Source organism: Halichoerus grypus, chromosome 12, assembly GCF_964656455.1.
Source record: "Halichoerus grypus chromosome 12, mHalGry1.hap1.1, whole genome shotgun sequence".
In the NCBI taxonomy this organism is placed as follows: Eukaryota; Metazoa; Chordata; class Mammalia; order Carnivora; family Phocidae; genus Halichoerus; species Halichoerus grypus.
The window spans coordinates 34,884,194-34,911,874 of NC_135723.1; the positions used below are offsets into that span (position 1 = coordinate 34,884,194).

Here is a 27,681-nt window from a genome sequence, read left to right on the forward strand (position 1 = left end):
AGTGGGGTAGATAAAAATGAAGTAAATATTATTTTTATGTTTTAAATTAGTATTTTTATTAGTATTTATAAGTAATGTGTTCTTTGGGTAAAACATTCAAATTATACTTAAAGGTATAAAGGGCAAAGGGAACATTCTATTCTGGTATGCACACTTAACAGTTCTTTGTTCTTTTTAAATTTTTATTTATTTATTTGAGAGAGAGAGAGAGAGAGAGAGAGACCTTGCGCAAGTCGGGGAAGGGGCAGAGGGAGAGGGAGAGAGAGAGAATCTCAAGGGGATTTTGTGCTGAGTGCAGAGCCCTATGCAAGGCTCTATCCCATGACCCTGACATCATGGCCAGAGCTGAAATCAAGAATCAGACGCTCGGGGCGCCTGGGTGGCTCAGTTGGTTAAGCGACTGCCTTCGGCTCAGGTCATGATCCTGGAGTCCCGGGATCGAGTCCCACATCGGGTTCCCTGCTCAGCGGGGAGTCTACTTCTCCCTCTGGCCCTCCCCCTCTCATGCTCTCTCTCTCTCATTCTCTCTCTCAAATAAATAAATAAAATCTTTAAAAAAAAAAAAAAGAATCAGACGCTTAACCCTGAGCCACCCAGGCACCCCTTTGTTCTTTTTTAAGAGAAATTTTCTATGCACATAGAAATATATTTCCTCCCACAAATGTATTAATGATTAATATGCTTTTTATTCACTTACCCTAGATATATTTATCCAACAATACATACTGATTTATCTCATTTAAAAAATGTTTACCTACTGTACCTTTGTATGGATATACCATGATTTACTAAGGCAGAAGCTGACCTTTTAAAAAGTTGGAAATATTAAATACTGGGGAGGTGAAATGGAGAATCTATATCTGTATGTGTATTTACCTATATGATACTGTCAGAGTGACTAGGATAGCCACAGACATACAGTAGTCAAAGTTTATTTTTAAATTTTTTTTAAAGCTTTTATTTATTTATTTGACAGGGAGAGAGAGCACAAGCAGGGGAAGAGGCAGGCAGAGGGGGAGGGAGAAGCAGGCTCTGCGCTGAGCAGAGAGCGGGATGGACCTGGGGCTCGCTTCCAGGACCCTGGGATCATGACCTGAGCCAAAAGCAGACACTTAACCCACTGAGCCACCCAGGCGCCCCGCAGTCAAAGTTTATTAAATTAGTAACTATTTTATCTTTGTTGACTGGTAGATAGAACCCATCAGTATGTTGATTGGTTGCTTTTTGTCTTTCCATTCATAGCTGCTGATAACTTTCTCCCTAACTAACCCGAGGAAGTGGTAAAAGTCAAACTCTTTCCCGTCTGAGGACATACTTGGTGCTGTCTGTAATATCTAAATATGGTCACTAGGACCCAACATCCTTGCATTTTAACTCATACGGACTTTCTTGATGAATTCCCCACCCTCCTTGGCTCCCCACTTGGCTTGACTTCCTGTCTTTTATCAGGAGCAATGTATCAAAGACCCTATAATGTGCTCATTACAGAGCAGAACAAATCGAAGTGTTCTACCTCACAATTTAAGGAAGGCAGGGGGCTAGTTTTTGTTTTAAGATAAAAATCTTTCAACAAAATACAAACTCCCCAAAACTTCCTTTAAACCAAACAGCATTGTCACACACTCACAAGCTCTTATTACTTACACAGCCAGATGACTCAAGATTACTAAATTTCTATTCATAAGGAGTTTGCTGGCCCCAAATCAACATTCAGGCCCTCCCCCATCTTCCTTCTCTCTCCCCTGGGAGACTGACGTTTGGAGCGCTCGCTGCACCACATTTTAAGAGAATGAAGACGATGTGTGTTTGCTGCCTGAACTGTTTGTTCTGGGATTTTATAAAGCCTCCTCCAACCCCCTCCTTTTTAAATTTTTTTTTGTGTGTGTGGGGGGGCGGGGAGAGGAGGTCAGAATCTTTTTGGCCTCCAAATCTTCCAGTTTGGAAATATATTCTAAAACTGGTAGAGACGAAGGACTTCTGTTTGCTATTTACTACGGAACTGGGTGTTCCTATCAGACATTAGCTACATCTACATTCCCATCAGTCACTCAGAGTGACACGGGGTGAAGGAAACAGCATAGCCCTGCCTTGGGGGGTTACAGTTGACGCTTCTACCTCTGCACTTGACTCCCCTAAAAAACGGGCCCACCTTTCCCTTTGGATCTTTCACTTCACAGTCTTTCTGGCAAAACTGGCGGTAAAAAAAGTCACCGTCAAACCTGAGTGGTCCCCCAGGCCTTTCCATTCCCCGGACTCAGAGGCAGTGGTGGCGGCCACCCCCTCCCCCGCAACTCCTCGCTCTTTTCACACGCGTTCGTGGCAAGGAGAAAACCACTCAGATAAATGACCGAGATCCAGAGCCTTCCCTTTGGGTGGCCTCCCCACAGCGTGAGACGGAGTCCCCGTCGCGGCCCGTTCCCAGCCCGGGCTGCTCGAGGCCCTCCGCCGGCCCCGGTCGTGGAGCGCGCGGCCGGGGCGGGGCGGGCCGGGCCGGGAGAGGCGCGCGGGGGCGGCCGGGAGGGGGCGCCGCGGGGGCGCGAGCCCGGCTGACAGGCCCGAAGAGGACGCGACTCCGAGCCCGGGAGCCGAGGTCCCGCCGGGGTCCCGCGCCCGGGGTCCTTTGCCCAGGGAAGGCGGGGCGGAGGCGGCGGGAGGGGCGGTGAGGGCGGGGCGGGTGGCGGTTCCGCGCCGCGGCTCTTTCTCCCGAGTGCCCGAAACTCGGGGCTGAGAACTTCTCCCCGCCTGTGCCCGTGCACTCGGCGACCCCCGGCTCCCGCACCTCGTTCCCAGCCCGCCCCGCCCCGCCCCGCCTCCGGCCGCGCCGCCCCCACTGCCGGCCGCCCGCCGCGCCGCTCTCGGTTACAAAGGAGGGAAAATGAGCCGGGCGGCGGCGCGGCACGGGGCTACCGCGGCGGCGGCGATGGCGGCCGCCCCCGGCACCACGTAGAACGCCCCCGCCCGCCCAGCCGCGGCCCAGGCCCGAGCGGAGCCTGCAGCTCGCCACTCGCCTCCCGAGCCCAGCGCGTCGCCTCCTGGCCGGAGGAGGAGGAGGTGGTGGAAGAGGAGGAGGAGGAGGAGGCGCCGCCTTCTTGCCGCGCGCCCTCGCCGTTGTCTGCGCTCCGCTCTGGACCAGTTTGGGGAAGTTGCCGGAGCCCCGTGTCGCCCAGATGTGCGACCTCATTGAGCCGCAGCCGGCCGAGAAGATCGGCAAGATGAAGAAGTTGCGGAGAACTTTGTCGGAGAGTTTCAGCCGCATTGGTGAGTGGCGCGCTGCCCCGGGCACCCGGCCGGTCGCCCCCGTCGTCTGCTCCTCCTCCCCGCGCTTCTGGCACCACCAATGCAGCGGCCACCCGGGGCTGGCGTGGGCTGCGCTGCGAGCGGACGGTGGACCGAGCAGTGCCCGGACCTGGGGGGAGGGCGACAATGGAAAGGAGAGACACCCCTCTCCCTCAGGATCTGGGGGTTCGTTTGTGGATGATCTTAAGCCTACAGTTTGGGTTCCGTCTCCTCGCCACTAGCGCTCGGGCTTTCGCGCCCGCGGTGGACAGGCGATGGGACGCCCCGGGCCCCGCTGCGCAACCGGCTGCACGGCCGCCTGGGTCACTTGTTATTTTTATTTATTTATTTATTTATTTATTTATTTATTTATTGCGCGCAGGCTTTGCTCTGGGGTGTTTAGTAAATAATTTAGCTTTGGAAATTGGTGAGACGTTGAGTTGTGCCTTGGTATTGTTTAAGACATCCAACGTAAAGGGAAGTGGGACAGATACCTTGGGACCTTTTGTTCGGTACTTCGGGTCCTCGAAAGCGAGATTTGGCTGTTCCGTCCCGAGCTCTCTGAATCTTTCCATTGCGGCAAATAAATGCGCGCTGTGAACTTATCTGAACATTTAGGAATGAGTCTCCCGAACTTCTCACATTTACTAGAGCTCCGGAACTATTGTCTTTAAACCAGCCAACCAACCAAATGATGTACAAATAAAAACTGACTGAGAAATGTTTAGGACATTTAAGAATAAATCCATGTCACAGACTATAACAGGGTGACAACAGTATTGTGTGGAATGGGTTTGTTAGCTTTTTAGGGTTGGCCGTAGAAAGCCCCTTTTAACCTTAAGACGGTAGCTGCTTCCTCTAACATTATAACTTTCATTTATGTAGGTAACTGTTTTCAGCAAGAGAATCATACAAACACTAAAAATAACCCCTCAGATTCCCTAAGAAGCCTTCTAGCCTTTGTTTCACTTGTTTAACATGTCATCCATGTTAATGAACGTGTTAATGGAAATTAAGCATAAGGTACTTAATTCCTTAAAATAAACCCCTGGGGTGCATATGAGTGTTGTAGTCATCCTTCCATCCCTTCCTTTAAAAATCATTTTATAAGTGCACTCTAAAATATGCAAACTTTGTTCAAGCAAGAGAAAATATGGATCAAAATTTAGCCTAGTTTTCTTTGTCTTTAACTTAAAATTTCCTATTGGTATACAAAATCTCTTCCAAAATGGCTGTAAAGTTATGGTGTGAAACCAATATTTAATCCTGGTTTTACTTATTACATGTATCGGATATTTGCAGTTTCACTTTTACTTAGGGATGCATATGAAGAGTTCCTACATGCAAATGAAGATTGAAACCAAGAAGAATGTGAGAGAGCAAGGTGTTGAGTTGGTGTGCATTTTTAAGGAGAGTGTTCTGCCCGGGACCCAAACCATCACAGAGGCGGGTTCTGGAGTCCATTAAGCCCTGTTCTAAAACACATTAACTGTATATTTACTAATGCTAATGACTCTGTTGGAGCCCTTCCAGTTTTGTGTTAAATAATTCATTGCGGTTGAATCTCAGTAAGAAACCAAGGACATTAATACAAAAATTCCTTATGTTTAAGCAATTTCAAGATTTTGATCTCCAATCAGTAAAATTTGGATTAACTACAGTGCTGGCAAGTGGGGTATTACAGTTAATTGGATTTTCTAGCTTACTGAGAGTTAGTGATGTGAAACTCCTTTTGATTCCAACACTTCTTAAAATATGTTCTAAGATATAGTAGATTTTACTTCCTCCCTTTCAGAAACAGTACAGTGCAGTGAACATAACTGATTATTTCTTGTATTGATGGAGGGTCATGATTCTGAATAGTAACTCTCATTCTGGAATACTGTAAAAGGAGATAAAGAGGTTTACATGGTTACGCTTGTATATAGCAAATCCAAGACATGCATTGGAAATGGGATTACAGAAAAATGCATCTTTGTTATCTATGTATTTTCTTAATGTTTTATTAGCAAAATTACAAAGCAATAAAATCAATTTGATTATGTAAAGATTTTAAGGTGCTTGAGGCTATGGAAGGGAGTTTTTACTATGGAATTATATAGTGCATAGATTCAGGATGTGGGCTGTGTGTGTCAGACCACTGGGATTTCCCATCTTGCCACTTGTAGCTGTGTGACCTTGGACAGGTCCCTCCACTTCTGAGCTTCAGTTTTTCATGTACACCTCAGTTTTGTTATTGGCACTTAGTGAAATAACGCATATGATGTCCTGTATGGTACATAGTGCAGACTCAATAAATATTCATAATATGTTATTACCGTTATTGGTGATTACATCATATTGACATAATTGATCTTCTGGGTGGGAAGCAAGAGAAGTGAGGGGAAGAAGTGGCCACTGACTTTACAGTATAAAAACAGGATGGGTTTTGGAGTTAGTCTGGTCTGGGTTTGAACCCTGTTTTCCCAGCTTGCTGTGTGCCTTGGGCAACTAGCAGAATACCCCTAAACTCCAGAGTCCACAGGTATAAATTTTCTCAAGGTTGTTGTGAAGATTAAATCAGGTAGGACACATAAAATATCTAGTGCAGTATCTGTTCCATGTGAAGAACAGTACTGGGGGCTGATATTCTTCCTTCCCATTTCTCTGTTTATCCCCCATCTTCCTCCTGTCTTCACTGGTACTTCACGAGGAGATCAAAGAGCGAATGGTTTATTCTTGTTGAATAATACAACATCTCAACATTTTCATTCCCTTTAACCAATCTACAATGGCTTTTGAAATAAACATACTGACTTAATTTTGCTTTTTTAGGATGATTCAAAAGTGTAGCTTGTTATATGGCAAAATATACAGTATCATTGTTTAGCCATGAGAAATTAATCATTGATAGAAAATGAGGACAACGTTTGAAAGTATGTGATATTCAGTGTTTATTATTAACGGTTTTGACTGTATAAAAGTGGTAATGCTAATGTTTAATTCATTCACACTTGAGTGATCATGTCAACTTTGTCACTACCCATCCCAAATACAGCTGATCTGAAATTACTATATTGTATAAGGTCTAATAAAACACATTTGCTTTCAAGCCATAGCACTCTAATTTATGACATCTGCCAGAGAGTGACTATAACACAGTTACAGTTCTTTTATAAGATGGGTGTAATTGAATTTCAAAGGCAGTCACTGATTTCAGTGGTGAGTATTTATCGTTTTCTGCTAAATAGTGTCAGTGTGTTCACTTATTTAGGAACTACTGTAGTTGTCTTATGTTTTTTGTTGTTGTTTGTTTTTTTTTTTTTTTGGTTAGCATAAAAAACGACAAATGGGAACTTAGTTGTTAAAAAGGTTATATTAGGGGCTCCTGGGTGGCTCAGTCGTTGGGTGTCTGCCTTCAGCTCAGGTCATGATCCCAGGGTCCTGGGATTGAGCCCTGCATCGTGCTCCCTGCTCCGCGGGAAGCCTGCTTCTCCCCCTCCCACTCTCCCTGCTTGTGTTCCCTCTCTCGCTGTGTCTCTCTCTGTCAAATAAACAAAATCTTTAAAAAAAATAAAAAAAAATAAAAAGGTTATATTAAAATCCTTTTCCTCTTTTCTTTCCTTCTTTCTTTTAATTTTTAAATGATAGCCTAGGAGGAGGAAGGCTTTCTGTAATATCTGGCGTAAGAGTAAGGTCAAACTGGCATTTCTTCATATTCATTTGAGTGCATTTCTTCACACTTATTTGGATTAACTTGTAGAGAAAGGAAGTTTGTACTCTGTGATATTGGAGATGAACCCCATGTATACCATTCCTTTAAAAGATGTAGTTTGTGAGAGAACTGAATGAAAGGAAGAGGCTATGGTTACATTGAATTTTGGGGTTTGTTACCTTGTGCTGTAAGTGTGTAATGTAGGGTCCAGCTGTCATGTGATAAGTCCATTCTTAAGAGTAAAGGTTCAGGCACAGAATTTAAATATAGTACCAATGTTCTCTCCCCATGTAGTTTCAGAAGATTTTAATTTGCCAACTGTGAAATGGAATTTATATCTATGATCCTTTCATAAGAGAAAATAGTGTATGGTTTTCATATACCAAAACTTTAGTGTGTCTCAAAATATAAGAGGCTGTTGTTTTGCCATTGAGGTAGAACTCATTAATTTAACAAATAATTATTGAGTACGTCATATGTGCTAGATACTGTGCTGACATTGAGATTCAGTGGCCACTCTTACCAGTCCTCAAGGACTTTAAGAGGATACAGGCCAATGAATGGGCACTGACAATATAGAGTGACAAATTTTACCAGGAAGATTAACATAATTTGCTGTTGGAGAACATATGAAGGACACCACTTTAGTCTTGGTGGGATCATGGAAAGCTTTCTGGAGGAAGCAGTGTCTGAGTAGAGGACTAAATAGGATATCTGAATATCTTAAATGATTTAATATATACCACCTTGTTAACCCATAAAAATGTAATATGCTCGCTATTCCAAGATACCTTCGAAGACAATTGTGAGTTTACATTTACATGAATGATTAATGACAATCAGGGAATGTAATCAATAATGACATGTTGTGTGCTTGTTTAGGTCAGAGTTTATTCATCAATGACCTGATAAATATTTGGCAGAGACGTCTTTAATTGGTCTTTGTTGTTACTGTTAACTGCTGTTCAGGGCAAGGATTCAATATTTATAAGTAACTGTATAAAGTGTCAGTCTACCAATAAAGGGTTTCAACGAAGCCATAGCTTTTTTGGGGTCTTAAAATGTTCTCCCCTGTGGTATCTTGGGCTTGAGAATAGAATGCGGGGGAGAGAATCTAGCTTCCTGCTACTTATATTTTAGAAAACACGCCTGCAGTTCCTCTTCTATTTCTTCCTTCTCTTTCTGTCTTCAGACCCACCTCTTTATCCAGGAGGCAAGAAAGAAAGAGCCCCGTCCAGATGTCAGAGACATTTTAGTTTTTTGCTTTCTCTCAGCTTGAGGGTCTTCATTCTGTTTGCAGTTACCCGAAGGATAGTATCAACTGTAGTTCCTATTTGATGCTTTGCTTAAGACAACCCATGGCTAAATTTTGGAACTTTATCATGTCCAAAGTAAATAAACTATAGGAAGTTTGTGCTGTGAATTATAAGTTTGGTGCTTTAGCTTTGCATCTTGCATGACAGCCACATAATTTTTCATTTATCTTTGTTAAATGAGCTAGGTATGAGGCTGTACAGTGATTGACTTTGTATTTGAAATCACTGAGCTAATCATTTCTTATTCCAAAAAAAAAAAACCACTTTTTTTTTTTAGATGGGACAACTTGCCTATATTTATGTAGGTCATTAATATTTTATCTAGGAATCACTACTGAAGTATGTTGATTAGAGGACATGCCTTAGGTTTGAGGGAAGTGAGGATTGTAGTTTAGTAACATGGTTGGTTGATATTTAAAGAAAGCCTTTCAGATTAGAAGTTTTACATTCTAAGTTAAAATATAGCAATTAAAGATCATCTAGGCTCTTAGCTTTCTCAATAGCTTTCTATCGAAATAGCTTATTTTGGATTTAATGTAAGTTAAAGCAAATACATAATAAAATGTGTGTAAGTAATTGAATGCAAGATAAGCCATTTCAGACTAGGAGAAAGGGCTGTTTTTTAATTTTTCACTCAGAAGAAGTTGTCTTCTAATAAAGCAAGTAGAGAAATTTATTACAGATCAGTTTCTTAGGCAAAAAAGAGGAAAACTAAGAATTAAACTTTCAAAAACATTTTATCTCCCTCAATCTGCCCTCATCCACCTTAACTCTCCACAACCTCATCTATAGTAGGAAACAGAAAATACCCTCTTCAAGATTGCTACACTGTGTAGTATAGGCTCTGAAATGATAGCTTCAGTTTAAGCACATGACTTCTCTCAGAGCTTAATTGCCAACATAATTTGCTTTCCATTGCTTTTGTCAGAACATAGCTTTCCAAGTAAGAGCGACACAAGTGCTTCTATCCTGACTAGAACTGTCTAGTATAGACCAGTAAACACCTATGCACAATTCTATAAATTGGAAACATTTCTCCAATTAGTGGTTTCAGCCAAATTAGTTCCTTTGTGCATTCTCCTTAATATGAAACATTCTAAGTAATTGTAGGATTTAAGGAACTAGGGTGTTTGCCAATAATGCATGAAATACTTCTCTTTCTCTTTAGAGTAATAAAATTCCAGTTCTGAAGCTGCACATTTAAATAAATTTTAAGTATTTGCTAACTCCTATAAAATATTCTGAATGTATTGTTTCCTTTCGTGATACTTTGTTATAAAATGGATCATGTTGAAATGCTTGAATTATGTCTCTGCAGTGCTTATTTTACATGCTTAGTCTTTTCTCACCGTATTTAAACTTCCCTCGGCCTGAAAATCTCATTCAGGGCACAGTGCAGAGGGGGTGTCATCCTGACAGTTGGTTTGGGAGGACCACACACTGTGCCCAATGATATATGCTCAAAACCCAGGAGTTGAGGGGGAAATTTCTTTAAGATTACTTTTTGATGCTTTCATACTTTCATTAAAACGTTTTTCTACTAAAGAAGAGATAGGGGAAAGATATGCATACTTCTTTTCCATACTTGGGAGGATCGTCCATTTACATATTTATGAAAGTGTTTCACAAAGATGCATGCTGTGCAATTCTCTGTCTCATTTGCAGCTTTCCTATTTGTATCATAACATTGTTATTCAGGTTGGGGTACAGTTTTACTTTCTGAAATGAAAACACCATACTGCTTTGTTTTCCTTCTGTTTTCTAGAACTTAGATGCTTAGCCTCTTTGAGATGTTTCACAATAACTGTTTCCTTTCCCTTTTTATTTTATAGCTTTGAAGAAAGACGACACCACCTTTGATGAGGTAGGTTAAATTTCTTTATCTAACGTTAGATGTATTTAATTACCGCCAGGTACAGTTAATAGGTGCCAACTTCACACTTAGAAAAAAAATGCCTTAAAAAAAAAGATGACATCTCTCTAGTTACATTATTTTCAGTTTTAAGTAATCATTCGAAGGAGTTTTGGTAGCAATCAACATAAATATGTCTTTTTAAATGAATAAAGGATACCCGCTGGCCTTTGTATTGCTGCTTTCTTAATGGTGGTGGAGCTGGTGAAGCCCAGTGTGAGGTGGATGCTTAGGGCAAGTCTGGAGTTGTTGGGGAGTTGGGCATCACGGCTCCCTGCAGCCCTCCTCTGAGTCCGGGTGTGATGTGATGTTGACGCCACATATTGTCTGTGAGACTCCCACAGGAGAAGCTGACTTTTCCTGTTCTTGTTTTTCTCTTCTTTGTATATCAGATCCGTCTTTATCTACTTGCTACAAAGTAGCAAAAAAAAGTCTGTTCCAGTAAGGCCGAGGGTTCCTATGTAATTAATAGCATTCTGAATGTGATTTTTAAATTGTATTCTTTCCTGAGTTTTGTGTAGTATCAGTGGGAATCACGAGAGACACAATGTGTTTACAAAATATTCTCAAGAGAGCTATAGAGTGAAGTGTTTCATTGTCACCATCCAAAGCCACAGTTACTGATCTGTGTTATAAACTGGGCCACGTGTGTCTATATATTGGGAGTTTATATGTGAACACAGAGGTATACACACAACGTGCTTATCCTGCAGCCTAATGGAGCCTAGATTAGTTTGGTTGTGGTTGTGATTTTTCAGTTGCAGATTCTATGAAATATGCTACCTGTCGTCCCTCTGTGTAGTGCTTCAGAGAAGTGAGGACATTTGTGCTCAGGGAAAGGCCCCTTGACCATGTGGTTGGCCGGGGTGCAGGGCAGGACCACACAGGGAGAGCCTGCTCCAGATCGGGATTTTGGATGGGGCCAGTGACGTTTGGTTCTCACGGTCTGCTGCTTCGTCGTTTGCACCTGTTCTTTTTTTCCTGGCACCCAGCTCTGTGGAGCTATGTGTCCCTGGACTCCAAAGCAACTTCCCCTACCAGGAGTCCTGAAACATCCTGTAAAACTTAGTTATTCTAGACCTGAAGCAATAGAGGACTATTTTCTTCCTCATCTGTAGTAGGTAATAATGATGTTCACCTCTAAACCTGTATTTCTGGAATGTCTGCAGTGTTACTGAGATGCTTCTAGGAGAGTATTTTCTTCTCAGAAGAAATCAATGTGAGAATATTGGACACCTTTTCTCTCTTTGTAAAGAAAAGTCTCCCCTCTAATTATGGAGGTAATTTAAGCTTACATAAAAAAGAAAAATAAGGAAAAAGAGAAAGAAAAATCTGCCAATCCTATTATCTAACTACAACCACTGTTGAATGTTCTTGCTTCTTTCTCCTTGTTCAGAAACCAAAAAAAAAGCCATATATTGCATCCTGCTTTTTTTCTTATAAAAGCAATAATGTGGTATTTTCCCATGTTTTTACAGAGGACTCCTAATCATTATTAGGGATTTGAAAAACCTCCTGTTTAGTTTAAATGCCATTGTTAATGACTGTATGTTATTTTTCACGTGGCTGTGAGATTAGCTTTCACAAAAATCTGAGGCTGGAACCTAGATGAAAGTTAAGGATATATCAAGCCAATAACAACCCACCCTCCTTTACCCGGAAACCTCTGCACAAAGGTCTGGATTTTGTCATTTGGGGCAAAATTATCCTTAGCTTTTACAAAGTGTTTTCCTTCCTCTGCACTGCAAGAGATTGGTTAAAAACCTCAAATTAGTAAATTGCAGAATGGTACACCTGGAAGAGATGTTGGAAATCATGTGACCAACTTCATCATTTCACTGATGAAGAAATTGAGGTCCAGAGGGGCCAGGGAATTTCCAGTTAATTATGGGAAGTGCCAGGGTCAGGCACCCAGGAGACAGTAGTAGTAAAGTCATGTCTGGGTGTAAACCCGAACTTGACTACCCTTTCAGGGGCAATTGACTTACTTTTTCCAAACCTTTTATCAATTAGAGATACTTATCTCCCTCCTAAGATTGTTCTGAAGATTAAATAAGCTATGTATGTAAAGGTAACAGGTAGTGATGGGCACATAGTAAGTGTCTCAGTTGGTATTGTCATTGTCTTTGTCGTTATCATCATCATCATCATCATCATCATTTCTTTACCGACGTTCTCACCATGACATCACCTTCTGTATTTGGAAGGGCTACAAGGAGGAAGGAAAGATTTAGTTCAAAATTAAGAATTAGAGCTATAAAGAGAGTTACTTTCGGATACTCCTCTAAAATTCAGCTTTGTAATCCTCGGGTGTCTTGCACGTGGTTAACATTCAATAAATATATCTGTTGAATATGAGTAAATATCTGTTGCTAATAAGGAAAGAGAGTGTTGAACCAAATGTTAGTGTGGATTCTCCTTTGCCAGTTTCTAGCCATTCAGTTTTCTCATTTGTAAAATCAGTCAGGTAGATAGATGATCATCCTCAAATTGCTTTCTATCTTTAAATGTAGGCTGAAATCTTACGAATTTACAATTTTACTAAGATCAGAAAAGAGCACTGCGTCTGTGATTAAATAAACAGAAAATCACCAAGTTGTTCAATGACTGTCTTCAAACTACAGTGTTAGAAGTTTTCTTGAACTCATTTCTTGGTCTTCTTTTCCTCTTGTAGTCTTTTGGAATTCAGGTAAGATTTGACTCTTCAAACGTGGGGGCTGGGTAAGGTTCTTAGATATACATCAAGGTGTGGCAACTCTCTTCTCACTCAGTATTTATGAGGTGGAGGGCTACTTAGCTCGAGGCTAGAGTGTAGTTGCTACTCCCTGATTGCTACAGAGGATTTCTCTAGGGTTTGTGTAAATGTTTGACCTTGAGGAGAGGAGAAAAAGAAATGTGGACCTATTTGAAAGACCTATTTATTCATTCATTCTTAAATAGGCTAAAATACCATGACTGCAAATTTTTAAAAGCATCCTGGAATTATATTCAGGAACAGTGTGCTAATGGTTGTTGTAGAGAGAGAATGAGGCACTTTGGAAGTTAAGTATGGAGGGATGTTTACAATAGGCAATTTTGTTGGAGTAGGAAATTTTGTTGAAGCCCATCATATTTGGGGAGAGGATGACCTTTTGGCCTTCATTCATTGTGTATCTGGGCCCTGATTAAAATAGGAAGCATTTTATGCTCTGCGGGTTTAATCTATATATTTGATGTGGATAGACTAACCATTTATAAGGATATCCTGATATCCTTATATAAAGTTGCAGAACTTTCCAAATTCTTTCTCACCTTTTTGTCCCCAGTAGATGTCGTAGGCCATGTCCCCTGAGTGGTCCCATTTTCCCTGTGCCAGTGAACAATATTATACTATGACTTCAAGGAAGGCTCTGAATCTTATTTTTTTATTTAGTGATTTGTTTTAAAATGAGACCTAAAGTACATTGGGGAGGGTATGTGCTATGGTGAGCGCTGTGAATTGTGTAAGACTGATGAATCGCGGACCTGTACCTCTGAAACAAATAATACATTATATGTTAAAAAAAAAAAAAAGAAGATAGTAGGAAGGGAAAAATGAAGGGGGGGAAATCGGAGGGGGAGACGAACCATGAGAGACTATGGACTCTGAGAAACAAACTGAGGGTTTTAGAGGGGAAGGGGTGGGGGATGGGTTAACCCAGTGATGGGTATTAAGGAGGGCACGTATTGCATGGAGCACTGGGTGTTATATGCAAACAATGAATCAAAAACTAATGATGTAGGGGCGCCTGGGTGGCTCAGTCGTTAAGCGTCTGCCTTCAGCTCAGGTCATGATCCCAGGGTCCTGGGATCGAGCCCCACATCGGGCTCCCTGCTCAGCGGGAAGCCTGCTTCTCCCTCTCCCACTCCCCCTGCTTGTGTTCCCTCTCTTGCTGTGTCTCTCTCTGTCAAATAAATAAATAAAATCTTTAAAAAAAAAAAAACAAAACTAATGATGTAATGTATGGTGACTAACATAATAAAATTAATAAAAAATGAAAATAAAAAAATAAAATGAGACCTGAAGTATAAAAGGTCAGAAAATACAGTTAATCTCTTCCAATGTAAAAGTACTTTGCCTAAAACTTTTCGAACTTTGAAAGTAAAAAGTTCTGAGTAAGTATAAACATATGTATATAGAAAGAGTTGGAAATGTCTAAAGCCACAACAATTTATGAATTGTTCTTGTGTGTAAATGAAAAAGGTTAAATTGTGTAGTTTTTGTTCTGCTTCATGCCTTTGTGTTATTTTAGCTCTGATGAATTGCCAGAACAGTGTTGACTATGCTTGGCTCTTTAGTGAGACATACAAAAATTCTAGTGATTGAAATAAACCTTTGAAAATACAAAGAGTTTTGTTTGTTTATCATATATAATCCAGATAATGAAGCACTTATTCGTTTGGAAAAAAATGAATGGTCACTTATAAGTTTTCTAATTCTTCTGTGCCCTGGTCAGTTGTTCCTTGTTTGCACAGTAGAAGGGCCTGCCAGCACAGGTTTGGGCATTTTCCAGCTATTTTATTTCTTGTATCCTAAGGAAATGTGTACAGAGCGTCTGAAATGTCTTAACATTTTTACATCTGATCTCTTAACTTCCTCAAGTACATTTTTATAGGTTAACTTGCTTCTTCCCTACTTAATATAATAATTTTGTGTGCTAGATGGGGGTAGTAAGCATTGATCTCTGCTTCTAGCCCAAGCCGTCTTTGTAATTATGTATAAAGATACACTGGAGAGGACAGATTTCCAGTAGTGATTTTTCTGAGAACCCGATTCTAGGAAGCAGGTACAGATATGATTTGGGGATAGCCCTGGGCAGTATTTTCCCTGCACTGTGGGTGGCGGGAGCCGTTGCCGTCTTGTTCAGCACCTGACTACTGTTAGCACCTCAGGCCTCAGTCTGCGAGTCACGTACAGATTGTACACAGCCGTCGAGCCGCCGACTTCCCAGACTTCCTCATGGAAAATACGAAATCCCAGTAACAGTCTTTCCCTGTTAGCTTCCCCATGCTTTCTTTTCTTTGCTGGCTCCCTGTTTCCAGATGACCCCTTCTCCACCTGCCCTATCCCCTTCTTCAGCCTGCAACCCATCCCCCTCCTCTGTTTCCTTCTCTCTTCGCTCATTGTACATCACTCCCCTGCCAGTATCCTCAATGGCCGTATCCCTTTGTACTTTGCTGGTAATCTACTCTGCCAGCCCTCGATTCTGACCTGGCATCTTTTCCTCTCTTACCCACTGGCTGCCAAGAGCTGCTTGAGGAAATCACTCTGTAAATAAATTTATCATCTCCGGCCTTCGCTGGAACCCGAGGCAACTGTGCGCAGTCTTGCACTGTGTGGCTGGCCTGTTTCCTGCTAAAACCTTTCCACGTCCCTCAAACCTCCTAGCTACCCTTCTCCACCCCTCCTTCCTTTAGGAGATGACTCCCCCTCTGTATTCGTTTGCTAGACTTGCCATAGAAAAGTACCACAAACTGGGTGGCTTGAACAACAGAAGTCAATTGTCTCACAGTTCTGAAGACCAGAAGTCTGAAATCAAAGCGTGGGCTGGGCTGGTTCCTTCCGAAGGCTGTGAGTGAAGGATATGTCCCAGGCCTCTTTCCTTCGTTTGCAGATGGCTTTCTTCTCCCCGTGTGTCTTTGCATCACCTTCCCTTAATGAGTGTCTGTGGATCCAACTTTCCCCTTTTTATAAAGACACCAGTCCATGAAGGAGGGCACGTGATGTCATGAGCACTGGGTGTTATATAAGACTGGTGAATCACTGACCTCTACCTCGGAAACCAATAATACATTGTATGTTCATTAATTGAATTTAAGTAAAAAAAAAAAAGAAAAAATATAAAGACACCAGTCATATTGAATTAAAGGCCCACCCGACTCCGGCATGTCCTCCTCTTAATTTAACTAATGACATCTGCACTGACCCTATTTCCAAAGAAGATCACATTCAGAGGTACGGGGTGGGGGTGGGGGTGAGGAAGACTTCCACGTAAGAATTGCTGGTGGACACGGTCCCACCCGTAACACCCTGCAGCTCCTTGGAACACTTGGTACTATTAGATGTCAGCACCTTGCCTGCGTGGGTACCTTCATTTGCTCCAATTTTACTTCCCTTTTTCTGGTCTCAGAGGAGGATGTCTTTTCTGCTGTCCCAGGCTAGTTCCTCCTCCTTCCCTCTCCATTCCTTTCCCTGCTTCCACTCCAGGAGTGTGTGTAATTGAGTCTTTCCTTCCTTGTCTACTTGTCCTTTCTTACCCTGTCTCTTCCTTTGTACAGGTGTTCTACCCGGGGCGCGGAGCGCGGGCAAGCCCTCCCCATCTCTTCCGTGGCAGCGGAAGCCCTCTGTCCACTGTGATCATTTTGTCATGCTCCCCCGAGGAGTCTGTCCAGCCCTTGCTTTTGGCTACTCCCTTATTATACTTAAACGTGCCTGGCTGACCTCGCTTGCTGCTCTGAACTCCACGCCCAGATATTAGATGTTTCTCCCTCTGTGTCTCCACGTCACAGTCTCAGCACATACAAAATACTCCTAAACCTCTGCCTTTTCTCTTTCCCGTATCAGTGATTTTCCAAGGCAGAAGCAACCTGACACCGACCTGCGCTTCCCTCCAGGCCCCACATCCTGCCACTGGCTTGGTCCTTGTTGCCTCCTGCCACCTCCCTTCCCGCTGCTGAGGTGCACAGTGAGCCTCAGCCTCTCTTGCCTGGGCTTGCAGTCAGCGTCTCACGGCTTCCCTGCCTACAGCTTGCCTCCTGTTCCAGCACTGTACCAGATCTGAAATGCCAGTCATGCGTTTCTCTGGCTTAGTATTTTATTTTTTTATTTATGTGTTTATTTATTTTTAAAAAGATTTTATTTATTTATTTGACAGAGAGAGACACAGCGAGAGAGGGAACACAAGCAGGGGGAGTGGGAGAGGAAGAAGCAGGCTTCCCACCGAGCAGGGAGCCCCATGCGGGGCTCGATCCCAGGACCCTGGGATCACGACCTGAGTCGAAGGCAGACGCTTAACCGACTGAGCCACCCAGGTGCCCCTCTCTTGCTTAGTATTTTTTTTTTTTCTTTTTTCTTAAGAGAGGGAACACAAGCGGAGAAGGGGGGGGCTAGAAAGGGAGAAGCAGGCCTCCCGCGGAGCAGGGAGCCCGATGCGGGACTCGATCCCAGGACCCTGGGATCATGACCTGAGCCGAAGGCAGACGCTTAACGACTGAGCCACCCAGGTGCCCTCTTGTTTAGTATTTTAAAAGCTCCCTCTTGGCTGCAGGTTGAAGTCCAGACTCTTAACTTGGCATTCAAGGCCTTCTGTGATCTATCTCTTGCTCACCTTTGCACCCTCATCAGTTGTCTCTTACTTTAATGCCTTCATTATCATTCCAGCTGCCACCACCTCAGTTCCGACTTTATCACTTTTACCTTTTTTTTTTTTTATCCCAGTAACCTCTTAATTGGTCTCACTGTTCCGCCTCTCATTCCTCTCCGCCACCCTTCCCCACATGTCTTTCTTGTCATGACACTTCCTGATTCAAAGATTTGTGCAGCAAGTATTTATTGATGTGTTTTTTATGTCAGCCTCTGGATATGCTCTGAACCTGACTCTCAGTCTAGTAAGTCTCACAGAATTTAATCCCACTGGCATGTACCTGTTGGCCCGCTCCTGTCATCGTGGAGTATTGGGCCTAGGCACAAATTCAGCCTCACTCTCTTTATCGTAAGATTTTACATGACTTTATATCCGCTTTTATTTTCACCGTGGTCATGTCTGACATCCCTGGAACCTGTCCTGTGTAAGAAGTCTGGAAATTTACAGACTATTCTCTGACTGTGCCAGTAATCTGGTACGTACTAATTTTTCAAATGCGACATTTCAGGTGGCTGAAAAAGAACCTCACTTCCTCCTTAATTCTGTCATTGGAACTTAGTTGAAGTTTTTGGATTCTTAAAACTTTCTGTGCTTTAGTTTTTCCTTTATAAATGTTTGATCCCATTTACTGTCTCCCTAATTATGGTAGACATAATTACAATAATTATGTCTCGTCCCAGACAGTGGCTAGAATGTGTAGGTAGTGCTGTAAAAATTGAGAGAGGAAGTAACATGTCACACAATGTAAAATGTATGACATTTGGGAGAATTAGTCACTTCCATATTCTTAACTCCCAAAAGATAGAATGTTACAGAAATTGAAAGCATGAGTTGGGTCCCGTTTGTCTTCGTGAGCTCTGTGCATCCTGCTGGCAGGCCTGTTAACCTGTAAGAGTCTCACCTGTAAGGGTAGTTGATGTTCCCTTACTGGGTGTGCTTTGATTTGCATGTTTGAATTCTTTTGTAGAGAGCTGACCTTTGGTGTAGGGAGTGTTTTTAATACAACTTAAGTATTCATGATATTCTTCAACAAGAACAAAATGGGCCCAGCTACAGGGAGTATGTTATACCCATTTTCTTTCTCACTGAAATTTGAGCCAGTGATTTATAATCTACGAATCCTTAAATTGCTTGGTTGCATTTGCGATGGCCTCTTACTCTGGGCACCATAATGATAATTGAAATCAGCTAGGCCAAGGGGTTAAGGTTTTCACAGGACTGGAATCATGTTCTGTACTTGATCAGGAGTGTGCTGACCTTTAGATCAGTGTGACAGATAAGTGGCCCTTCTCTGAGAGATACACTTACTAATTTTTTTTTGTAGTCTAAAACACACTTAACTCTTTTTATTCTCTGTGTCATAAAATTGACAAAAGACACAATTACAAAAAATTGGAACCAAAAAATTGCTCTCTATTTTGCAAGCTTGATTCCTCCAGGATGCATCAGTATGAGGTTTTTGGAAGGCGCTCTTTCACTATGTAAAGACAATAATTGAAGGAATATTCAGTTTTTCCTTCTGAATCTGTTTTGTTGTCAGTATATAAAGTTGGTTTAGTTTAGTTTTTAAGTTTTCTTTCTTTTCTTTTCCCTCCCTCCCTGCCGTCTTCCTTCCCTCCTCCCTCCACCCCCTTCTTTTTTCTTTTCTTTGTTTTAAAAATATGGGTCTGGGGATTTCCTTAAAAAAAAATTTTTTTTTTAATGATCTGAAAATATGGCAGTAGTCTGTACTACAGTGTCTTGTGCAATATTATGTGCTTGATTTAAAATGCTTCTTTTCTGAGAGTATGTCATATCCCACAGGTGTGTTCAGATGATGAAAATGACTGAGAGCCACTTTGTGTATATATGTTTTTGAACTATTAGAAAGGAATTGAAGATGGACATTAATATAGTCACGTGCGGTCTGAATTTTTTTGAAGAGCTCTTGATTTCAGATCATGCATCCCGATTTTTGGCTCAGAAAAGTAGTTTTTTTGTGTGTGTTTAAGTCTTTCTAAATAGCGACTCTAAATCCTAAATTCCATGATATTAAATGTTATATGCAAGAGTAAGGAATATGTGGACCAAAAATTTTTTAAGGCTTTTACGACTAAAGTAGAAAAAATTGTTGTAACATGTAATTGTATACTCAGCTTAAGTCTTGTCAGATAGAGTACTTAGTTGACTTTTCACTGATAACATATTTTTCTAACCTGGCAAATCAGACTCGTAAGTATTGAAAGAGACTTGGAATTGAACACAGTCTTGGAGTCACCAATTCTCTGTGCTTATTTGTGTTTTCTCAATCTATGTATACTCTCACGTGAGATGTCTGTAAAGTGTGATGTCTAGAAGGTATCTTCATATTCAGTGTGTGGGAATTAGCGTTCTCGTCTAGCCAACCTCAAACACATTGTTACAACTCTGTGTTCTTATCAGCTGAAATATTGAAGTGTGCACATAATTTCCTTTAAAAAAACGTAGAGCAGATTGATGTCAGTCTCTCAATTGTTTTTTGATGTATTTTCTTGAATGGGAAAGAAAGGGGCTGAGTTGCAGTTAGAGTACCAGGAATTTGGCATATCCAGAGTTTGCCCATGGGAAACGTGCCAAATATGAAAGTATGACATTTGTCTTGGTGGATACAAACTAGTCTGTTCCTTGCCTTAAAGCTGGGCTTATGACTGTAACTTAGTTACTTCAGAGCATTATTTCTATTTTTAAAGGATTTTGAAAAAAAGGAGATTGCACCAGCTCTATAAAACAGTGATGAGTGTGAAGGGTGAGTTTCTAAATGCTTCCTAAAGATGTCAGTGCACTTCCCCTACTAAAATCACACACTTTGAGAATACTGCTGCTGCATCTAACCAGGCTTCTTTCTTGGGAGTCTGTCATTTCCCACAGGTGTGCTCAGATGATGAAAATGACTGAGAGCCACTTTTCTGAGTATCTGTTATTGAACTATTAGAAAGGAATTGAAGATGGACATTAATATGGTCACGTGCGGTCTGAATTTTTTTGAAGAGCTCTTGATTTCAGATCATGCATCCTGATTTTTGGCTCAGAAAATGGAGTCCTAGTTCTACAATTGTGTATTTCTTCATATCTCAGTTTTCTAGATATTTTAGCCAAAAGAAAACTAAGACAGTGATCAAGAATAACAAGGAAGGGGCTAAGTAGACATTAGTCTACAACAGAGAAAAATGAATAAGAATAACTTACAGTTATTTTTTTCAGTTTTAATGAAAATTTCATTAATTAAAAAGTTAAAGATAAAGAAGAGATAAGATTGATGAGATAAAATTGTGTTAGTAATCGTCATTCAAAGCATGAATTACAACTTTTGTGTTGTAGGTGTTCATTTATTTAAATCTTTAGTTGTGTAGTTCTCTTTATATCGTCTTCAAGTGAAATGATGGAGAATGTTCTGCAGCGCTTGATTCTCTTCTCTGAAAAGAAAGACTATTTAATTTTATAAATGAGCATTCTTGGGTCATTAGATATTGGGGTTCAGGTGTGCAAAAGGCCTGGTAACATATGGCCTGTCCCCAGACGCCCTAATTGAGCTCAGAACTTTCCCCAAGAGGTTTGCATTACTTTATCTAAATGATGTGTTATATGTGCAACAAAAAGGTGCTTTAGTCATAAAAGGAAGAAATAAATAAATATATACTTTGTAAGATACACTGGTTTGCCTTTATATTAATTTTTGTACAGTTATTAGAAGATAAAAATCTTAAAGCCCATATTAATGACATTAATTGGATGACCACAATTTTGGATGATTCACTTTTAGTAACTACAACGTTTCCTTTATTTTCCTTATCATATTTTTATATATATGCATTTATATACATACATTTCCCTCCATTTGAATATATTTTTAGGTAATACGGGTATATCGAACTCACCCTGGACTTTTTTTCAGGTTCAGAATTTTTCCTTCTTATCACAATTGCATATTTTTCACTGAATAATTTTAATACTTGCTATTAAGAAAGTAATCATGCTCATTACAGGCAATTTCTTAAATATTAAAAAGCATAAAATAAACGTTACAATGTTGAGTGAAAACAACCATTACACATCGAGTAGGATCTCAGCTTTGTAAAACATACGTATCCCTGTATGCGGGGAACATCTGACAAAAGGAAATACAACAAAAGGGTAATATGGAAATTGAGGCTCATTGAAGTTGTGACTTGCTCAAAGCCCCTCAGCTAGACAGTGGTCTAATCCATGATTGCAACCCATTCTGTCTGACTCCAGCATGTGCTTAGCATTTTCCTGGGCTGCTTACCAGGAGAAGGGAGAAGAACAACAACACAGGCCCTATGGGTGTACTTTGTGGCGTACAGATGGGGGGAGGACCTAAAGTTCTTACAAGGATGCAACTGATGTTTGGTAGATGAGTGATTTTCCTAATAAGGAATAAGAGCAGGTAAACTTAAAGGGTTCCTGCAGTAGATCTGTGTCATTTTTGAGCCGAGTTACACTCATTTTACAGAGAGGGAACAGGGCCAGGAAGATTAAATAAGTTGCTGAAGAGAAACATGGGTAGTGTGAGATCAAGAAGGCCTCTTGTCTGAATTATTCTTTGCATTTTAGATTTCAATTTCAAGGTTATGTTAAAACTGTGCTTGTATTTCCATTTTTGTCTGGATTTGGGTGGGGATTGGATGGAATTATTTGAGATGTAAGCTTGATCCTTCTGGTAGTAGGAGTTGAATACAGATTTCCTTAGGGCTCTGCAGACAGTGAAGGCTATGGAAGGGTGATGATTGGACCAGGGACCATGGATCACCAGCTTGCCTACAGATTGGTTCCAGCTGGGAGGCATTATGAACTGATGCTGGCGTGTGTTTTAACTGGCATGGTCAGAAAACAGTGTCAGAAGATCTTCCAATGGGTGTAAAATTGCCTCCTTAAACAAGACAAGTAGTTAATATCAAACAGAAAATGTCAGATAAACTCAGTTCTTTTCTTTAAATCCTGTCTACACACACACACACACACACACACACACACGCACACACACACATGGGCATGTGAAGTGACTCTAGCTTCATTTTTATTTCATATTGTGACAACCAAAATCTCTATGAAGGTTAAAAACATGGCAGAGAAAGGCAGATATTTTTAATATTTATACCTTAGCCGAAAAAGAAAGATTTTATAGGTGGGCATGGAGAGAGATGTTGACTACTTTGTATTCCTTTTCATTGATAACCTGGGAGCTGAGAAAAGAAACAGACCAGTTTTTTCTCTCTTTCTCTTCTTCCTATGCTTCTGACATCACTGGGGTTTCTTCTTTCCTTTTTCACCCCGCAAACTGCTTGGTCTTGCTGGGGACAGTGAGCTCCATCTTGTCTGAAGCAGATGGCTCAGCCGCCTGCACGATGCTTCTCTCGCCCTGAGCCCCTTCACAGCCCAGGCAGTGGGTCCAGGCTCCTGATGACCTGCGGGCTGCCTGCGCCATCCTTCCACTGTGACCAAGATCATTCTGTTCTGGTTCGTGACTGGGCGAGGGAAGAAGAACACAAAAGCAGGCAGGAGATGCTGATGTAAAGGAATTGGCCCCTGTTTGACAATGACCAGAATGACCCCTGAAAAAAGACTTGAACTTCCTTATTCTCCCCACTGCATTTCAGGGACTGGTTCTGGCACATAAAATTTTTGTCTTCTTTGTTTACCACCAGTTGAGTAGGGAAGATTTGAGGGCATGAACATAAAGCGTGATTTTAGATTCTTCTCTGATACAAGTTGGGCTCAGAAGCAGGAGAATTTGTGCCTCCTTAGTGGTTTTTTTTTTTTTTTTTCTTTTTGATGAGAAGGATCAGAGAAGTGAAAATATCAAGAGAGCAGAATCAGTTTTCCGGTCACCAAGCTCATTAAAGTTAATATTTACTTTAAAAATGAATGTATTTGCCAACCCTTCCTACTATTTGTTTGGGGCGCATTTAACTTATGTGGGAGAGCCTCTAACTAGTTTCCATTTCCATTTGGGCATTTTTCCTCCAAGGCCAGTGGCGTGTGTGATGTGCTGCTGAGCTCGGTTGTAACACCTATTTTTTTTTTTTTAACTTCAGATTCCATTTATCTTGAGGGTAAAGGAAGGGAAAGAAATGAAGCTGTCAGATTTTTCCTGTTTCTCTGTGTTTACTGCTCAATCTTGTTTTCAGTAACTCAGTTGACACATTCAGGGGTTTATGAAAACTAGAAATTTGATTAAAATATAGCCTTGAAACTCAAAGATTACATTTGAAAACTTTTGATATTTTTATTGTTCTTAATTAGAATAGTGTTATATTTTTATACATAAAATGACACCTGGTCACTCATGAAAAGATAAAAAAATTCAGATGATAAAAAAACCTGAAAATTTAGAAAAATAAAATTTCATATTTAGTAAGGAATTATCTTGAATACTTTTAAAAGAATATCATTTCAGTTTACAGTGTTTTTTTTCCTGTGTAGGAACATGGTATTTCCCAGTGCTGTTCATGTTTTATCTTTTTTAAATAAAAATCTCTTCATAAAGTACATTATTGTAGTTTTCTTAGTCTTTGTGGCTTGCTTTTTTCATTTGTCATTAATGTTATTTTAAGACATCTCTTGAAAAATAATTGCTAATTCAGAATCAATTTTTATTGTTCTTGTTCCCATAGGATTTTATATATTTATTTTCTATTTTGCTTTTTTACTGAACTCTGTGGGTTCCAGGATTTTTCAGGGGCTTCCTTTGGGTTTTCTAGGTATATAATCATATCATCTGCAAATGATTTTTTAATCTCTTCCTTTCTTGTATTTATCAGTTTTTTCCTCTTGATGCTTGTAACTTTCTAAATGAAAGCTGTTATTTTTCTTTAGGTCTCAGATGAATATTTTTCAATATAAAAATTTTTAATGAACATAAAATATTGATTATTTCAACTTCTCTAGATATTTAATAACCAAAGGGTAGAGTAAGTTTGGTTGCTGAGTTTTTAAAACATCCTGTGTCGCAGAACTGATGATTAGGCTTAATTATTTGAAGGTTGTTTTGAGGAATGTTTAAATTTATACGTTTTAAAAAAAGAGATACTATGTGCCTCTTTAGTACCTTTAGTTTGACATTCCTTTGCTCTTAAAAGTCTATTAAATATTTCTGTAGTGAAAGCCACAAGTGTGTCCTGTAGATGGTACAATTAGTGCATAGTATTTTTGTCCAGTTAGAAATCTGAAAAATGCGTATGAACTTTTAGTGGGACATCTACCACCATTTCGGGGATCAGTGAGGATCACCAGTTTGGGGGTGAGTCACAGGAATTATTGATTTGATGTTTGATGGGCTAGGTATTTGTCTTTGAGAGTTGATTTATTTTCGAATGATTAACTGATCGGCACTGGCTGTCTTTGGTTGTGACTGTGTTCTCTATGTTCTCCCGGGCTGTGAACCCATTCTTCTCCACCCTGTGCTCCCTCTGATGTAGGGCGGTGAGTAAAAATCACTGTGGGATCTTGCTGCTCCATCTTCCAGCTGGATTGCCCCTTTCCCCACACAGACAATCTGTGTGCGCCTCCTTTTCCTTAACTGTACAACAAGGATCGTAATCTCTACCTGGCAGAGTTATTGTGAAGATCAATCAGATAATGCTTGTAAATTCTTTAATAGGTCTTGGGACATAGCAGGTACTCTTCTTCATAGAACTTGATTGTACCACTCGCAGCACCCGTCACACTCGGTGACATTTATGTCATCCTCCTTTCCACACAAGCTGAGGGTCGCATGGTGCCTGCCTGGCTTTATCATGGGACATCAGTGATCTAATTTTAGGAACCTCCTCATTTTAAAGATGGGGAAACTGAGGCTGGGAAGTCCAAACTTAGGCTTCCTCCTGCCACTGTTCTCCTCTGCTGTCACAGTAGCCTTGCCTTGACCATGTGCTGACTGGATCTGGCAGAAAGCAATGTCCACTTGTGGGTTTGTCAGCTAGATGGGCTTCGGTGGATGGGATTTTATATCCCAGAAGATACTCAGGAGCTCTGCGTTTGTGAACATTCTTAACCAAAGCTTTAGTAGGGAACAGTGCTCACATCCATCCCATCTAACAATGTGCATTTGGTGACAGGAATTTCCAGGAAGATCTGTGATGATTACCCTGTTTTCAGAGGGAGGAAAATCTTCCCCTGCTTTCCCACTTCTGGGTGGCTGCCTCCCCTGTCGTCTCTGATGATGTCCATGTGGTTCTCTTTCTTGGTTACCAGCCTTTTCATGGGAACCTATTCATTGTCTGGGCAAGGGGAGCCCTTAAGTCCCTACTCTCTATTCTGTGTCCATGAGTTGATGAAATGGGAAATTTTCTCCATCAGGATGTTCTCCTCTCATACATTTATTATCACAATCTTGGGACCCGTTGTCTGAGTAGATATTTGCATCCTTACAATCACCTCTTATTTCTCCCCCACGGGAGCATGTGGTTTTTGGGGGGAGGGGTGCGTTTCTACCTCCTTCTGTATCTCATTTGCTCAGCGTGGTGTTTTGTACCTGGTATGTGCTGAGTAAGTGTTGCTTGAAAGCATAAAGGGACACTAGTATTGGGGTCTTTCGGTGAGTTTAGTTCTATAATTCAGATATAAGATTTCTTTTGTCCTTATTTTTCAGAATGCCATAGAAATTCACCAATCGTTTATTGACGGTGACACTTAAAAAAAAACCCCTTAAATATAAATAAAATAAATGGAATACATTTTTAAATCTTCTCAAAACATTGGCATTATTATTTCTACTTTTACAGATGGGGAAACTGAGATTTAGAGAAGTTAAGCAACTGACACAGGGTCGCAGGGCTAGTGAGGTGTTGGAACTGGAGGTGACCTGGACAGCCCCCTGGGCCACAGCTGAAGTGGGCTGGGCATGCGGGGAGCCTCCTGGACTGTGGCCTTTTTAAAGGAGCCTTGAAAGTTCCTTGCATTTAAATGGGCTGAATTACATTTACTGTTGAATTGTGTGACTTTTAAGTTGCAAATGAATGCTAAGAGTGTGTTAGGGTAGCCCTTGGCTGTGGGACTAATTGAGAAACAAAATGAAAGTGCTGCAAATAAATTGATTTTCCTACTTAGAGTAGGTGCTCACTCCACTTCTATCAGTCTTGTGGCGTTTGCCTTCAGGAGTCTTTCTTGTCTAATTAAAAGCTACAGGCCAGATGTTGTGCGGTGTCAATAATTTAGTACCCACGTCTTTCCCCCCACCCCCAGTTGTTTCTTTGGAAACAGTTTAGAATAATCTACACGTTTTTTTAAAAAAAGTGAAGTGACTGTCCGTTTGTGTGGCAGTGTTTTTACTTATTTAGAACGTAAGGATTTTTCTGTGCTTCGCTTGAAACTATTTTCTAGAAAGACTGTGGATCCAATGTGATGACCTTTTCAAGTAGTCTCTCGCTTGTAATGGGAGGGAGAATCAAGCTGTGATCCATGAACACATGTGTTGGGGTTAATTCTCTTTTTATCTTTGGTTTTTCCTCCTCATTCCCGAGATCTGTGAAGATCAAGCATTTGAGATTGCACACTAGTGCGTTGGGTTTTCATCTGGGGCTGTCCCTTCTCTAAGTGGGGAGTGAAGGTATTGGGAGGGTGGGGCAGTTTCCCTAACCTTATCAGTGGTTTGGGAGATATATTATTCTAATCCTTAACATCCTAAGCAAAGACTACCCTGACTGTGTTTTTACTGAAAGCACTTCCTGTCATTCTGGGTAGTTTATACTGTTTATTTATTTACCTTTGTGTAAGGAAATTCCTTCTTTACTGTCCTATCTTATCTTCGATCAAAGTTTCCACCCAGGGACCCTTACTTAAATAGCTTTGTCTGAGGCTTGTGTGTGTTTTCTTTCCTTCCTTCATTCTTTCTTTTCTTCTCTTTGAAAAGCTGTCTGAGTTTTTGCCCCATCTGCACTCTGGTTTTCCTTCTTTCTATTTATGACTATTGTGTAATGAATATTCATGGTTCCCATTATTAATGTAGTAGCAAGCCATTTGTCAGCTTACTGGCTTCTTTGTACTATAATTTTTAAAAAAATCTGTTTCTTTTATTTATTTTTTAGTTTTGTCATCTTTCTTTGTCTTCTTAAATTTTGTTTTTTC

At 40.9% G+C, this 27,681-nt stretch overlaps 1 protein-coding gene across 2 annotated transcripts in view; it reads left to right on the top strand.

Moving 5' to 3' along the window:
* The first annotated feature begins 2,828 nt into the window (after positions 1 to 2,828).
* The window catches only part of CDK14 (cyclin dependent kinase 14), a 543,473-nt gene continuing 518,620 nt past the window's right edge, over positions 2,829 to 27,681 (top strand). Inside the window, exons 1-2 of one of the 2 annotated variants that reach the window (XM_078059238.1) lie at positions 2,829 to 3,258; positions 10,119 to 10,150. In XM_078059238.1, coding sequence (XP_077915364.1) covers positions 3,168 to 3,258; positions 10,119 to 10,150 — 123 coding nt within the window. In that variant the 5' untranslated portion in view covers positions 2,829 to 3,167. The remainder of the gene's footprint in view (positions 3,259 to 10,118; positions 10,151 to 27,681) is intronic. The other variant, XM_078059237.1, reaches the window with a different exon arrangement.